Source organism: Gopherus evgoodei, chromosome 2, assembly GCF_007399415.2.
Source record: "Gopherus evgoodei ecotype Sinaloan lineage chromosome 2, rGopEvg1_v1.p, whole genome shotgun sequence".
NCBI classification, from domain to species: Eukaryota; Metazoa; Chordata; order Testudines; family Testudinidae; genus Gopherus; species Gopherus evgoodei.
The window spans coordinates 84,561,324-84,578,595 of record NC_044323.1 but is presented as its reverse complement, the minus strand read 5'-3'; the positions used below and the strand labels follow the sequence as shown (position 1 = coordinate 84,578,595).

At 43.6% G+C, this 17,272-nt stretch overlaps 1 protein-coding gene across 1 annotated transcript; it reads left to right on the top strand.

The window, feature by feature from the left end:
- The first annotated feature begins 15,647 nt into the window (after positions 1 to 15,647).
- On the top strand, positions 15,648 to 17,029 carry LOC115644898 (C-C chemokine receptor type 8-like). Its single transcript, XM_030549349.1, has one exon. It carries the CDS (start codon positions 15,648 to 15,650, stop codon positions 16,719 to 16,721), a length of 1,074 nt encoding a protein of 357 aa, XP_030405209.1. The 3' UTR covers positions 16,722 to 17,029.
- The last annotated feature ends 243 nt before the right edge of the window (positions 17,030 to 17,272 follow it).

The window sequence follows — 17,272 nt, the reverse complement described above, 5'->3', positions numbered from 1 at the left end:
TACCTAATGAACCTGCACTTACATAATTGCTACAGGGGGAGGAAAGAGGAGGAGGGGGGGGGGGAAGAAAGAGGAAAAAAAACTTATAAAAAGGGAAAAGCCGCTTGTGTAGGTGTGCATGATTTGAGGCGTTGGTCTCCTTCACCGTTTTGAGATCTCAAATAAACTTTGCTTGCTTCTCCACCCTGGTGTGTGTTCATTGGCTCTTTGCACTCTGGGCAACGAACCACTGTTGCTTGCCTCGGGCACCCTCTGTGCCTGCAACAGTTTGGCATCTCTGGGTGGGCTTGAGGCTAAAATTAGCCTTGCCTGGATCCCTCCTGGAGGTAAATGGATCGCGGTGATGACCGATACCCAGTGCGCACCGGTGACTTCACCGGGGGCCTCAGCGGAGACGCAGTTCGACCGACCTCGGAGGGCACAAAGGTGCAAAGCGCTCGAGTAGTGGAGAAGCCATGGAGGGTGACGGTGAGGAACTGGTCCCTTGGATAAGGTAGGAACAGTCCAGTTGTCTGGACTTTGTCTGTTAGGACCTGGGGACGCCCAGTGTCTTCCTGCGGCATGGGACAGGGACAGAGTAAAGTGGGGAGGGTATGGTGCACACCCCTCAAATGCAATCTAGTGAATTGGAAGGTGTTTGGTTCGGATCCAATGACTAAGCATAAACTGAAAAAGTTCTGTATAGTAGACTGGCCTCAATATCAACTAGAGGACCAGAAAAGGTGGCCACCGGAAGGATCACTTAATTATAACACAATCCTCCAATTACTCCTGTTTTGTCAGTGAACGGGTAGCTTCTGAAGCTGTTTGTATGGAGAGCTCTTGTAAAAAAAAATCCCCCACCGTAGCTCCTGTTCTTCCCCCTGTCTAGCGGAGTGCAATGATTCAAAAGCAGGTTAGGGATAGTTAAGGGACAAAGGAGGGACCTATCTAGAAAGGGGAGACCCTATGTCCTAGTGCACTCTCTCCCTATTGTAGCTAAAAAGCAAGATCAGATGCAAAAGGGTACTGGGGGCCAGTGTGAGTGACTGTTACCGGAAGACGCCCAGAGTACCCTGTGAAGCAAAAGCTTATGACCAGAACTACTCTAACGCAAGCCCGGTAACTAGTGGATCTTTAGGAGGTCCGACCCATGATGGGCTGACTCGGCATTGTCTGGTGAGGAAGCTACCTGGGTCTAGGAGTGTGTGTACCCATCTTCCCTCCCCCTTTCCTTTCCATGTGGGCTACTGACAATCTGATCATCTCACTGGATGCAATCAGAGTAAGCAGAGCCATCTCCCAGAGACTAGCCAACGCTCTTTGCTGAAGGGAGGTGTAGGAGGGTCGTGGCCATCCTCGTTAGCCGCTCCTGTGTGAGTACCCTGTAGGGAAAAATCCTTAGTTTATGAGCCGCTAGAACGGACAGGGCACCCTCCCTGTGTGTGTAAGTGGAAAATGGGTTGGGGGACAGTCTAAACATTCCACCTCACCCCCTAAGGGTACCCCGGCATATTACATATATGTACATTATGGTTCATCAACCTGCAGGTATTTAGAGAATTGGAATATTTACACACGTGAAAATCCATCTAAACAAAGCCCACTAGAAGGTACTTCAATCTAGATAAGATCATACATCTAAGAGGAGCGTTTAATCACCAAAAAGCCCTGACACAGCGTGAACAAATATTTCTGTTGAGGAAAGGAACGGGTTTATTTGAAATTCAGCTTGGCCCAGGGATAAAAAGAAAGTTGCTCTGCGTTCAAGGTCAAGAATCAAAGCAGACTATGCTAAGTACAAAGAAAAACTGCTTTCGGCCCCAGCTGGCTGTGGAAAAAGGAAAACTGACAGCGGCGAACCAAAGGCAATATAAGTTACAGAACTGAGATTACATTTGCAAAGCTTAACTGTCCAGTAAGATCCAACAGTGTGCCTTTGTGACCCTGGAGCCGGTGTGGCTTGGTGACACCAAAGAAGCCACAGGCAGCTGACCTGGACTGGAATCTCTGAAAGAGACGCTTCAGGAGATTCCAGGGTGCAAAAGAACAGCCCTCCCAAGAGCGGAAGCATGTTGGAAATTCTGGACAAGCTGTATACAGGATAATCTCCCGTCCACCTCTCCCCCTTCTCTGAACATTATACACAGAGGTGGCCCGTCTGGAAGTACGTGTGTGAGTATGAAAGGGGCTTCAGGCTTGGGGCATTAATGTTTTCCTGAGTGATGTGGGAGCGTTCCCAACACTCTCCGTTGTTGTTTTATTATTTTATTAATGGAGCTTTAAAAATTCAGTTATATGGTGTGTTTTCTTTATCTTCCCCCAATGATCCTGTAGTGTCAGCCTGATCACCTGACACGAGGGATAGATTGGTAACAGAAATTTGTCACAGTTTGGTGAGCAATTAAGAAGGGGGGAGCCCTGCAGAATTTACACTATCTATTTGTTTTACCCTTGTTATTTTATGTTTGCTTTGCTTGGTACTGTTGGTGTTATATGTTGAGAACTGCATAATTAAAAGTGAGCCCTAATAGGATAAGGAAACGGTAACTGGTTCTGGTTCTGTTCTGTTTAAGCGGTTACTGTTGTTTTTCTGCTCTGTTCATTTGGGTGTTAGGAGTGTGGGCGGAACTGAACCTCTCGTTCATAATTCCTTGGAGTGGAAGCCATGCGTGCGAAGAAGCTCTGAGGTTGAATTGAGATCCTTCTGTCCTGTCCCCTGTAGCGGTCAGTGTATAGAAGTGGGAAAGTCTGGCTTAGACTGTAAGTTCCTCTGCTCTGTGTAATTCTCTTTTCTGTTTAGGTGTCAGAAGACAGATGAGATGGATGGGTCTCTGGGTAAACCCTCTACAGAGGGTTGGATTATATGTTAAGTAAATGGCCTTTGCCCAATGGCCCATGTGTTTTTGTCCAGGTGACAAGCCTCACGAGGGAGGACTCGGGTAGTCTTGTGAGTAAGAATGTTTAAGGGAAGAGACCAGGAGGGGTGGGGGCTAGTTGAGAAGCCCACCCTCCTAGCTAAACTGGTAGTGGAACAAGTTGATGCCCATGGGAGGGACAGTTCAGCAAGAAAAGCAGGATTGGGCCCAGGTGGGCAGGCAACAGACAGAGAGATTGGAAAACGGGTTGGAAAACCTTTGAGGGTGTAGTGGAAGGAAGGAGTAAGTAAGTGTAAGCATGGGGATTTCAAATACCCAGGACTTACTTGGAATGGTGAGTTAAGTTGATAAAAGTGGCTGTTGGGAGACAAGCAAGTGATTTTAGGAAGAGTGAGAAGCTAACTCTGTAGTTGCTGGAGGAAACAGCAGTTGAACTTTGTAAAAATGCTAAAGAAGAAAGTTCTTGGTGTCTGTGAAATGTTTGTAAATAAATTCAGGCAAAGAAATTATTGGATTGCAATCATTTGATTTGGCTATGAACAATTTAGTTGAATTAGCTGAAGAATGTATACAGTGTTATGTAATTGAAAACCTGGGTTGCCTATGAAACAAATACTAGAAAATATGGGGTAATTCCTCTGTTTTGCCTGAAGTCAACAAGGGTATTTGTATATTTTAAGCGATGATTGTCTGCCCAAAAGGGGTAGACCTCTGTTTTTTTGTCTTTCAGATAACCAGGAAAACTGATGCCACCTGAACAGCATTCAACGTACCATGCATTTACTGGCACAATAGGAATTATGTTTTGTGTTCTATGTTCAGTCTTGTGGTGTTTGTCTTGTGGCCGGAATTGTTGTGCTTAATATTTTTATAGAATAGTCTAGTTTAAAATCAAACAAAAAGGTTAAATAAAAATGCAGATACTTGTCTTGTTCAACTTGGAATACAAAGTGTTTGGATAAATCAGGAGAATGTGATATACTAAAGTCTAATGCATTTCCTTAAGTAAGAAAATGAAACTTCATGGGCCAAATTGTTAATTGCAAAAATTGTTGTTAAAATTTGCATACCAACAGTCTTTGAAAGCAAGGACATGAAAAGTTAGCCCACTCCCCACATTGTACATGGGCTCTTTCTGGCTACCTCAGATTTCTAGCCAGAGGGCTGGGGATGGTGGAAAGCTATTGGACTAGAGGTTGAATTGAAGGAACTCCTCAAAGTGGGTGTGCTTGTTCTAGCTTGTTGCTCCAAAGTTCTGTAATAAGGTTATTTTAGTAAAAGGGTATGTGTGGCATATATTGAATAAAAAGACTAATGTACTGTATTATGACAATTTTTATGTGTTCATTGTTGGGAAAAAGGTGTATAAGTGAAAAGCGGAAGTTTCCTTTGCAGGTTAAAAGAAGCCAAGAAGGGAAAAAGGACAAAGAACAAAATGAGTTAACTGGAAAAAAAATAATTAGCTAGCAAGCTCAGGCTATAGATAAGACACTGACTCCACTCAAGGACACTGCTCACAGTCAAGACTTGGCTGACAACCAGGAAAAGGAGGGCTTGAATTTGCCCACGCAGCTATGAGATCTGCAAAACACTGCCAGGCACTAATGAAATGTGTTAGGTTTCTTTTCTCACAGGTAAAGAAGTGCTACCCGAAGACCCTAGCAGCCCTGCCACTCCTTGGAACCAGCAAACTGGATTGATGTAAAGGTCCACCAATGAAAGACTGCTTTGGCTCCATGCTGGAAAGGCCCTTATTAAGTCCTGCTGACTACCAACACCGCTGTGAAGTGCCAGAGACTGACTGCCTTTAGCCATGATTCTCACTGCAAAAAGACCCCTCTACCGCAGGAGAATTCTCCTACTGATGATTAGCCATTTCTCCTTCTAGCTCCACTGTGCCTTCTGGACAGCAGGGGAAAAGTACAAGGTGAAGTGCTAGTAACCTCTCCCTTGCCCACTGACAGATGTACTGTGCCTTTGAATTTTTCTAGAAGAATCAAAACCATTACAGGGTGATGTGCTGGTAACCTCTCCCCTGTAGGATGCTGAACCACGACTGTTTCGGGAAAGAAGAAGGAACACTCACTCCACTGAAATTGCCAGAGTCCAGGAATTCCTGACTAGAAAGGACATTAAGAACTGACCCTGGTGAAGAAACAAAGAATTATATGCTGGCGGGAGGACATTTGTGAGACCCATGCTTGGGAATGTGGTATTGATTGGAGTTTGGGGTTTATTCTACAGGCTGTGCCCTGTGTCCTGGAGAGTGACTAATAATGTAACCCCCCCCCATGCTATTAATGTCGATGCCTTTTGAAAGTACCTGAGAATAGTTAAATAACAGATGTAATATAGTACTACACCAAGGAAAGATGGTATGGAATATCACTGAGGCTGGGAAGGCATTGCAGTGGGATCTAGTATGTTTAGGAATTTGGGATTTCCTGAATGACCAGCTGATGGCCATTCGGAGTGATCTTGAGTACCAGACTTGGCCCACTGCCCTTACAGACGCATCAGAAATACCATCTGATCTGTGATCATGGAGACATACGTGGACACTTCCTGGGTGGAAGTGTGGCTTCCCAGAGCGGGGTTTGTGCCCTTATAGGAGATGAAGCTGTACTTATGTCCCAGAAAACGCACAGGATATTAACAAGCGCATCCTGTCAGCCGAACAGGCTTTTGAACATCGGAAGGCCCAGGAAAGGGAACCCACTATTTCTGATTCCCTCTGGGGCTGGTTACCCAACCTGGGGAGACTAGGGGAAGGCATTGTTCGCCTCCTGCTCACTGGTGTGGTGTTGTGTATCGTTACTCTCCTATTGCTTGCTTGTTGTAAAGCACTCCAGCTCCCTAGAGCTTAGTCGCTTTTTGTCCTCAAAGTATGAGAAAACTCAGCCAAAAGTTTGTTGAGTCTTCTCAAAGGAGGGAATTGTTGGTGTCACTAAGCATAACCCTAAGTAACTCGGGAGGGTGGAAGGCCACAAGGGTATGGAGCGTTCCTGGTTTTAGGCCTCAGCAGATAAGAGTCCCTCCATGTTTGAACTTTAATCAACCTAAAAGGCCAGGTGTAACAGCCGTTATCAGTTGCAACAGTTCAACTGGTCTAAAGCAGAAATAATGAGGCCTGTGCACCTTTAGCAGAAGGACAAGATAACTTGCAGAAGGAAAACTTACTAACAAGCTGCCGCGGCCAAGATTACTTAATGCACCTGCGCTTACATAACTACTACAGGCGGAGGATGGAGGAGGAGGAGGGGGGGGAGAAAGAAGAAAGAGAAAAAAAACTTATAAAAAGGGAAAAGCCGCTTGTGTAGGGGTGCTGGATCTGAGGCATGCTAAGTCTCCCAGCACTGCTTTGAGATCTCAAATAAACTTTGCTTGCTTCTCCACCCTGGTGTGTGTTCATTGGCACCAAGCACTCCGGGCACGAACCACTGTTGCTTGCCTCGTGCACCCTCTGTGCCTGCAACACCTACACCCCTACTCTTTTCCTGAACCCCTCCCACACTCCAAACCCCTTATCTGCAGCCACAGCACTCACCTCTGCACCCCTCCCATCCCCAAACTCCCTCCCAAAGCCTTCACCCCAATCCCCTGCCTCAGCCTAGACCCTGCACCCCAGACCTCCTCCCTCACCCAAACTCCCTCCCAGAGCCTTTGGCAGGTGGGGGGCAGAGTTTGGGCGGGGGCGGGTTCTGGGCACCACCAAAATTTCTACAACATGCCATCCCTGGGCATGCCCCTCCAGCCATAGGGGCAGGGGCACCCACCCACCAGTCAACTGTTTATGGGGGCCATGGGGGCCTCGAGCCATCAGCTGTTCAGCCACGGTGTGGGCAGTAGGGTAGCTAGGGGAGTGCTGTTTAGCTGGTTTTTGGCCACCAGCCAATCAGTGAGGGGAACTCTGCTCCTGGAGCAGGGGCTGGCTGGGCTGAGCTGAGTGATCCCACTTTCTTCTACCTGCTTCTTGTGGCAGGCATGCTTTCTCTGGCTCTGCAGCTCCTAACCTCTCACCCAACTAAAGGCAGCCAGTAGCAGCAGCTGGTAAGTATATTTCAAAGGGGGTCTTGTGGTAAGGGTGGCTGGGTGGGGGGACTGAAACCCCATCCCAGGGGGCTGTGCTGAGAGACAGCACCTGGCTGCTGGCAGGGTGGCCGTCTGCATTGTAGGCGGGGGGCACCAGCTGCCACTCAGTCTCTGCATCTGGCAGGAGGCTCTTGTGTTTTTATTTTAAGTACAACATAAATATGTATAACGAATTTAAAAGTATGTAATTAGTAATTTGATATGTCAGGTGGCACCTTTTTTTATGTGTTCGCTCCCCCTGATGTTAGAACCTGGCTATGCCCCTGTACCCAGGATCTCCTTTAATGTCAACAACATCAGGCACACAGGTGAATGTTGTCTGCTCCTGAGTAACCCGGGGAGGAAAGGGAGAGTTACACATGCTTCCACTGGGAGAACAGACTTCCAGTCCCTTGCACTATCGGGACTATTTAGAGTATCATCGGCTTCAGTTACCTCTTTATTAGCTCCTCACACTGGGCAATGCAGATAATCTAGTTGGGGGGAAGGGAGGGGCTCAGTCTTGGAGCCCAGCACCAAATACTGGGCTCTGCCTCCCTTTGATGGAATGGGCAGGGACAGCAGAGCTCTTGTGGAGACTGTTGGGTGGGAAAAAGTGTGGAGTAAAGGGAGCCACAAAGGTTATGAGCCAGCACCTTGTGGGTGTCATTTACACCAGCGGAAAATGAGTTAAAACACTACTGTCCCGTGACCTTTCTGACGTTTCCCAGCGAGCAAAATTATCTGCCAGATCTTAAACAGACTGAGGTGTGATTCTGAGGTGAACACTCACATTCTTTAGTCAAATCGGTACAGTATTTATATTCTCACTGCTGAAGAGTAAAAGGTAACTTCTTTGGATAGCTGTTATCCCAGTTCTAGAGCTGTGGTACTCAATTAATAGATAAAGGAAGAAGAAGACTTTACCATTTTTAACTGTGAAGATAAAGAGCTCATTTATGAAGCGGCACTGAAAGAAAAACCTCAATTGCGAAGGTAAGTATGGATGGTACGGGGGCACACAAAATTACAGCCAGCTGTCTAATAATTAACGTATTCTCCTCAGTGTCAGTGGCACAATGTACCCAAAGCATCAGAAAAGGAGCAGGAGTTAGAATATTTTGCAAAGTTAAAATTACAAACATAAAATGATGCCCCATTATGGCTAAGAGAAAACTCACAGATACTGTTTGATTGCACAGGTAGCTGGATGCCTCATGTGGCGTTTTCTACCCGGTTTTAGCAATGTGGGAGGCAATGTGGAATTGATGGACATGCAGCTGGATCTGCTGTGGCAAATGCTATGATAGTACTTGGATCAGCGTTGTGCTTAATTTATTCAGTGCAATGGCTACTTCATGTGATTTCGTGCATGCTGGTGAAGAGAGCGAGTAAGCGTGTGTCTACGCATATTAAACAAAAAGGTTCTTAACTTGGGTTAGCTAATTCACATTAGCTAATTTGGGTTCAAACAGCAGTGAATACTGGCAGCTGCACCTCACATTAAAATGTATGAGGGAGCCTATGCTCGAACTTGAGCTGCTAACACAAATTGCTGTGTCTTCTCTGCTGTTTTAATCCAGGTGAGCTAACCCAAGCAAAGAACATAACACACCTTTTATTTGCCATACCCTAAAACTGAATGTATGAGTGGCTTGGCTAATCTTTAATAAGAATTGTCTTTAACTGAAGATAGTGCTGCTGGTATGCAAGAAAGGACATCCAATCTCTCACAATATTCTTTTGAAGTTTCTCACTGGTGCTGATGGGTGTTAGCATTTTAGCACTTTCTCCATTGGATGCCTGAGGACTCCTTGTGTAACCCCCTCTGCACTTAGATGTGACTTCTGTGCAGCCAATCTACAGTAAAGTGTTGGTGTAATATGGGACTTTTTGATCAAAATTTTCAAAAGCATCTGCTAATTTTATGTGCCTCCCTTTTGAGATGTCCTGTGACAGGGATGCAACTCCTCTGCTCCTGCCCTCTCCTACTGGCTCTAACACCTCTGGTTTGTAAACACCACCCTTTACAGTCCCATGTAGCAACTGTCTTTACAGTGACATAGCAGCATCAGAACCTCTTGCCACAGAGGAGAGAGATCTCTCCACTAAGGGATTTCCTTTTACCTTGGTCTTGCTAACATTTCCCCCCACACACACTTCCTTCTTGTGTGCCTTTCTACTCTTCTAGTTAACGGGTTAACTAGCTCCTTAACTCTCCCCAGTGCAGACTGATCTTGTGGTTTAGCCTGAGCTTCCCTCAATCAGGCCCTTCTCCAAGGAAATTAGGTGGACTTACAGTAACCAGAGTGCTGATTCAGCTGCTGGTTCTCACACTGTCCCACACCTCCTCACTTGTCTGGCAGAAAAGTTCCTCCTTCCCTGGGTTCTTATTACTTTACTGGATGTGATGCTCTTCTGGTGTCGTTCTTTGCCCCCAGGGTGCTCTTCCAAGGTCCCCTGATGGAGTTTGCTCATTCTCCACCCACAAAAACCACAGTTGGTGTTCTGTCTCAGCCCATAGTTCTTCATGCCAGGGGCAACCCAATGGGATACTCTCCCCACTCTTGCTCCCTTTGTTTTGCGGCAGGGTTGTTGGCACCCCTCACCTTCCTGGTAACCCAGGGTCTCCAATTCCCCCAGACCTCCAAACTTCTCCTACTGTCCCTCCTCCCATCATTCAGATGGCGTGGTTCTAGTGATCACCCAACCCCCACCTGTGAACTCTGGTTATCCTTATCATGCAAGGCTAATTCTATCCTCTCTTCCTTCTCCCCTGCTTTCTCTAGGGGTCCTCCCACCCCTTTCTACCTGGATTTTGTTTCTCTAATGTTTTTCCACACCCCATTCCCCCATGTCTAGCTTTGCATTCCCCTTCCCCAATGGTTTTATTTTTTTTCCAAAAGGGTCCCCGAATCCCCATCTAATTCCCTAATGGGAAGGGGCACCAGTCAGTGCCTAGTGAAATGGGGTGGGATATGGTCACCACCACCCCAACCTCTTTTCATCCAAACTTCCCCTCAACTTCCAGAAGTACCTCGGCCATGAGGAAGAGTTTCTTATCTCCATGGAAGCATTTGAGCCACAGCCTTTCCCCCAGGAGCATCCAGTGGGGCTTCACCGGTTCCCTCTTAACTAATGAGCAGGCTGAGGCAAGTCAACTAGACCCCTTGACAGCTCCTCCCCAGTGTTACAGAAACCGTGGGTAGTTTCTTTCCCCTTCAATGTCCAAAACTCCTGGCCCAATTGCAGAACTCTGCAAACCCACATTCCATAGATTGGCAGCCCCTCTTTATGTGTCCTTGTCACCCGTACTGATAACACATGATACCCTGACAGCCAGATGGAGTCACCCTAGGTTCTGCCTTCTTCTTCTCTGTCACCTTTCCAGCCCACCTGATCTAGGATGGCCACCTTAACCAAATCATAATCCTGTGCCTGCTCGTCATTTAGAGCCAGGTCAGTCACCTGAGCGTTCCCTGTCAAATAGGGTGTAGCTCTAGGGCCCAGGTTCCCTACTCCCAATCTGCGCTCATAGCTACTCTTTCAAAAGTGACCAAACATGCATTGGAGTCATCTGCAGGCCCACCTTACAGAGGCCTAGTGCCTTTGCTCACCTGCTGTTCCCTGCCACAGGATTCATCACACCTGGGAGTAGCTGCTGCTGTATATCACCTTGCAGTGACAATGCTGGTTCTTAGCATTCTGTCCCACACCCAAGTTCAAGGTCACTCAAGCCTGATCCTCAACGGTGATCCTCACTGGTGGGCCTGACAGCTGCTCAGCTAATCTGACAGTCAGGCCCTAATAGTCTTCCTGACTTCAGCTCCCTGAAATTGTAAGCCTAATGAGGGAAAAAGGCAGGAATTCTAGAGCACTCCCACATAAATGGAAAATTGACCCCTCCATAGGTGAGGTCCTTAACATTCGATCTACCCTGACATCAACTGTGTTTCCCCTTCCCCTCCCACTCTTATATAAGGGCATGAAAACGGCAGTTGGTTTGACTGCAGAGGCATGATGGAGCAGAGCCTCTATTACTCCTGAGCTGCCACTGATGTAACTTACACCAGTGGCAGAAGTTAGAGTTGGCCCCCTGCTGTTCTAATGTTTAGGGGGGTCAGTTGGCCAAGCATCAGGGAGCTGCAACACATTCCCTGAAGCTGCCACTCTCCACTACAAGCATAACTGGGACATCCAGGCCTTTACCTTTATTTTTATTTGCCAACATGATACATTGCTCCTCTGTAGTCAGATTGGGACTAGATGCATGATGCAACTTCAGGAGACTGGAAATTCGGACTAAGGTTTGTTTGTATTGACCCTCCTTGATGACTGGGTCATCTGAGGGATTACATTAAAATAAACAAGCTAGATAGGTCAAATTTGCCTTAAGTTAGGTATTTACATCAATATTTAGGTATATTTAAATAAAACTGACCAGGTTTTCAGTGCTGCTAAGCAGTGACAACTCTCACTGATTTCAAGAACAGTTAGCAATACTCATCTCTTTTGAAATATGGCTTATTTGTATTTAGGTACCTAAATAAAAACATAGGTTTGGGCACCCACATGTGAAAATTTTGGCCATGCATGTTTTAAAAAAATGCTTGACAAGACTTGGCAACTGCAGACTCAGTGTTTGTTTCTGCCTATACGAGAGAGCGGTTGAGTTCAAATTACCACCTTGACTCTAGAGAAACTCCTCCACACGTGCTATAGAAGAAAAGATAATTACAGCCAGAGTTCAGAGCTTGTAATTTGCAAAATATATTTGTAAAGTTAACTGTTAATCTCTAGTAAATTAGAACGGTGCATATTATAGCATGGCACTAGCAAGGCTGAAGTCCTGGGGAAAAATGGTTGTCACCTACTAGAAAAAAATTCAGATTTTTTTCCCACTCATAATTTTAAATAGACTTTGTGTGAAATCTCAGGCTGGAAGTCCTCAGTGAGCATGGTTGTCTCTGCCCTTTCTGAAAAAAAAATAATTTAGAAACAAGGAAATGATAAACAAATTGGCATGTTCAATACCTCTGTTTAATTGCTGCTTTAATTATGCACCATTAAATAACCCTGGTTCCTAAACCCCCTGGATAGCATACACAGTGATTGGGAATCCTCAAGAGTACCATTCATTCAGGCTGAGAGCTGGGAACAGGATTTGGGCCTCAGTGCAATTTTCTAAATAACCAGACTCTCGAAATTCTTCTACTCATTAACATACTATTTGGTGTTCCGTTTCTCATGGAAACACACCACATCCCTGACACACCAGCTAGGAAAGTCACAAATCCATTGTCTCCCCAATGCTAGCCTGTCTCCCTCTCAGCATCGCTTGTAAAACAGTAGGAAACCCCGTGAAGCGTTCTCTTATGGGCTTCCCAGTATTTCCTCTTTTCATTTTCATGGAAATAGGAGTGCTTAATTTGTAATGAAAGAGGAGCTAGGGCTCAAGTAATTTTTTTTTTACTTTTATAAATGATGCGACAATCCCAGAGGTGTGGGGGCTATGAACTGCAGAACTTAGAGGTGCCCTGGCTCAGCCCTGGCAAGCCCTGGCACAAATTAAGCACTGAGGAACAGCCTCTCTCATGGGATTTTGGCAATAATAACAAAGTGCAGATGCTCACAAAAAATAAATCTAATGAAACCCAAAAGCTAGCCAAATATTTTCAAACCGCAATAAAGCTTTGATTTGTTTAGGCATTTTAGAGGGCGTTCGACCGAAGTCCCAGGGGGAGCCAGCTGAGGTCACTCAATTAGGGTGAACTGCAAAGAATGGGGCAGACAATCCCCAAAGCTGGTGGATATTCTAATACTTAGATTTATCAAGTGAGCATTAAACAGCTTCTATAATACCTCACTTTACCCAGAAGCCAACAACACAGTTCCCTTAAAGCAAACCAGCCTCAGGCTTTCACCTAGTTACCCAAGTTAGATATGATGAAGATTAATGAAAATCTTACTTCTAGGGCTCTCAAGCGATTTAAAAAAATCAATGGTGATTAATTGCGTGGTTAAATAATAATGGAATACCATTTATTTGAATATCTTGGATGTTTTCTACATTTTCAAATATATTGATTTCAATTAAAACACAGAATACAAAGTGGACAGCGCTCACTTCATATTTATTTTTATTACAAATATTTGCACTGTAAAAAACTAAAGAAATAGTATTTTTCAATTCACCTTATACAAGTACTGTAGTGCAATCTCTATCATGAAAGTTGAATTTTCAAATGTAGAATTATGTACAAAAAATAACTGCACTGAAAAATAAAACAATGTAAAACTTTAGAGCCTACAAGTCCAATCAGTCCTCCTTTAGCCAATCACTCAGACAAACAAACTTGGTTGCAATTTGCAGGAGATAATGCTGCCCGCTTCTTGTTCACAATGTTACCTGAAAGTGAGAACATGTGTTTGCATGGCACTATTGTAGCTGGCCTTGCAAGATATTGCCAGATGTGCTAAAGATTCAGATGTTCCTTCATCTTCAACCACATTCCATAGGACATGCGTCCATGCTGAGGATGGGTTCTACTTGATAACGATCCTGCTTGATAACAGTCCAAAGCAGAGTGGACTGACACATGTTCATTTTCAACATCTGAGTCAGATGCCACCAGCAGAAGGTTGATTTTCTGTTTTGGTGGTCAGGTTCTGAAGTTTCCACATCTGAGTGTTGTCCTTTTAAGATGTCTGAAAGCATGCTCCATGCCTCATTCCTCTCAGATTTTAGAAGGCACTTCAGATTCTTAAACCCTGGGTTGAGTGATCTAGATATTTTTAGATATCTCACATTGGTATCTTTGTGTTTTATCAAATCTGCTGTGAAAGTGTTTTTAAAACAAACATATGCTGGGCCATCATCCAAGACCGCTATAACATGAACTATGTCAGAATGCGGGTAAAACAGAGCCGAAGACATACAGTTCTCCCCCAGGGAGTTCAGTCACAAATTTAATTAATGCATTGTTTTTTAACGAACATCATCGGCATGGAAGCATATCCTCTGGAATGGTGGCCGAAGCATGAATGGCCATATGAATGTTTAGCATATCTTGCAATGCCAGCTGCAAAAGTGCCATGAAAACACCTGTTCTCACTTTCAGGTGACATTGTAAATAAGAAGCAGACAACAGCATCTCCTGTAAATGTAAACAAACTTGTTTGTCTGAGCAATTGGCTGAACAAGAAGTAGGACTGAGTGGACTTGTAGGCTCTAAAGTTTTAATTGTTTTGTTTTTCAATGCAGTTATTTTTTGTACATAATCCTACATTTGTAAGTTCAACTTTCATGATAAAGATATTGCACTACAGTACGTGTATGAGGTGAATTGAAAAATACTATATATTTTGTTTATCATTTTTACAGTTCAAATATTTGTAATAAAAATAATACAAAGTGAGCGCTGTACACTTTGTATTCTGTGTTGTAATATAAATCAATATATCTGAAGATGTAGAAAAACATCCAAAAATATTTAATAAATTTCAATTGGTATTCTATTGTTTAACAGCATGATTCATTGCGATTAATTTTTTAAATCACAATTTTTTTAGTTAATCATGTGAGTTGATTGCGATTAATTGACAGCCCTACTTATTTCCTCATGTAAAAAATTCTACCATTCCCAAAGACAAGAAACATTATCTCCCAGGTTAATAAATATTCCAGATCTTACCCAAATACACGCTTACAGCCAATTCTTATTAACTAAACTAAAATTTATTTAAAAAGAAAAGAGAGAGAGTATGGTTAAAAGATCAATATACATACAGACATGAGTTCAATACTTGAGGTTCAGACTCATAGCAGAGATGGTAAGCTTTATAGTTGCAAAGAGTTCTTTTAGATTTTAATCCAATGCCCAATATTATATTCAGGGTGGACCAGTCAGCACTGGGATCTCAATCTTGTGGCTTAAGCTTCCTCTGCATTGAAGCATCAAGGAGATCTGAGATAACAGGATGAGGACTCAAAGGCCTTTTTATGCAGTGTTCTAGCATCCACTTGACCATACAGTCCTGGGCAAACAATTGGTTTTTGATGTAACCTTCTGCTTCCTTAACATCGCCAGCAATTAGTTACACAAATTAACATAAGACATTTTATTCATTAGGCAGTATATCACAAACTTCAAAGAGCCATATAGGCAATGACAATATTTCACCCAAGATTTATCTAAATGTTCATATTCCCTTTTGATCTCAGAATCCATAGGTATAGTGACAGGAACTGTCTGTTTCCATGGCTAACATTTATGAGTACATATATACAATTAGCATCACCCCTAACTTTAACAATATAGGTTTGCATTTCAAAGTTCTAACCTATCTAGCATCAAATGGCCTTAATGACCATTTCTAACATGTCTCCACAGGCTGACTCTGGGTTAATTAGCCTGCAGGATGCTTAACTCTTTCTGGCCATGTTTAACATTCTTTATAAGATTTGTTGCAAGTATATAACAGTGGTAGAAATGATTTGCATGACTATATTTTAATTAGATAATGTCACAGGTTGAAGTGTTCCTTTAGCTGAACAGGCTAGCCTATCCTCAGAACCAAATTCTACCCCTTTATAGCCTGTGCAACCCTGTTGACTTCAGTGGGGTTGTGTAGGGTATCAGGGCAGAATTGTGCCTAGATACTTACTAAAAAACTGTTGGATTGTATTAAATTCTGTGCTCCTAAACAGGTCACCTCATGATGAATAATTCAACTGAGTCGAATCGTCTCTCTACTCTTGATGATGATGATTATTATTATCCTGAGTTTGGCTCCGTCTGCAGCACAGAGAATATCAAGATCTTTGGATCAGTATTTTTTCTAGTCCTTTACTGCGTGGTGTTCGTATTCGGCTTGGTGGGAAACAGCTTGGTCATTTGCGTTCTGATAGTTTGCAAGAAACTGACCAGCATGACTGATGTGTATTTGCTGAACCTCGCCATCTCTGACCTGCTTTTTGTTTTCTCCCTCCCCTTCCTGGCTCATTATGCTTCAGATCAATGGACTTTTGGAAATGCAATGTGTAAAACAATATGTGGAGTTTACTACATTGGCTTCTACAGCAGCATATTCTTCATAACCCTCATGAGCATAGACAGGTACTTAGCCATCGTCCATGCTGTGTACGCTCTGAAAGTTCGAACAACCATGCTCAGCATTGTTATAAGTCTCGCCATTTGGTCAGTGGCCATTTTAGCTTCAATACCAAATATCTTTTTTATCCAAGAACTTAATGAAGATGGCAGTGTGAAGTGTGCTCCTTATTACCAAGATAATAGGACTACTTGGAAACTTTTAACCAATTCTAAAGTTAATGTTTTGGGCCTCTTGATCCCGCTTGGCATTCTCATTTTCTGCTACTCCCACATCTATAAAAATCTGCAGAGATGCGTGAACCGAAACAAGTATAAAGCGATGAAGCTGGTTTTTGTTGTTGTAGTTGTGTTTTTCCTCTTCTGGGCACCCTTCAACATTGCGCTTTTTATGGACTCTTTGCGAAGCCTGCACATCATAGATGACTGTGAGACGAGCAAAAACCTAGACCTGGCCCTTCAAGTGACTGAAATCATCTCCTTCATCCACTGCTGCCTGAACCCAGTGATCTACGCTTTTGTGGGTGAAAAGTTTAAGAAATACCTTCATGAAATATTCAGAAAACATGCAAGATTCTTATTGATTTGCAAAGACCACAGTGTCTTTCAGAATCACTATAGCGTCTCTTCTATGCGCACCCAGTCCTCGCATTCTTCTGTTATTGACCCTGTCATATAAAATAGAATGGGCCAAATACAACCATTCAAGGATGTATTTAGTGTGATATAAGTATCAGTGACTTTGAAAGAAAATACTCCAGGCAGCTCAGTAAATACATTACTTCACATTGTAGTTGGGAGGACTTAGCTTTCAATTAAAGCTCTCTCTTACCCTAGTAACGACTGGTATAAAAGCTCAGACAATGTTATAATTTCGGTGTCCTTAAATGTTTTAATTTGAGCTTCATATGTATAATATGCTACCTTACAAGGAGAACCAGGCTGTTATCAATATTATTATTTTTAATCCTACATGTCACTCAAGTGCTCAGGGGCCTGTGGACATGTATAAGACATGTAACTATCAACCTAATTTATTAGCTTGGTTTTATAGTATAATTCCAGTTATCCAAATTCCCTCTATCCAGAAATCCTAATTACCCAAATCTACAGTGTGTCCAGCCTTATGTTGGTTCATCACACAAACAACTTCTCAATTAGCCTCTTTGCACCTGTAAGCTCTAATCAACAGCTTTGTATTTTGTATAGCGGATCTCAAGAAAGTTATTT

What these genes read in the sequence shown, in the direction of transcription:
- LOC115644898 (XM_030549349.1), top strand. Translation starts at nt 15,648, where the DNA reads ATGATGAATAATTCAACTGAGTCGAATCGTCTCTCTACTCTTGATGAT.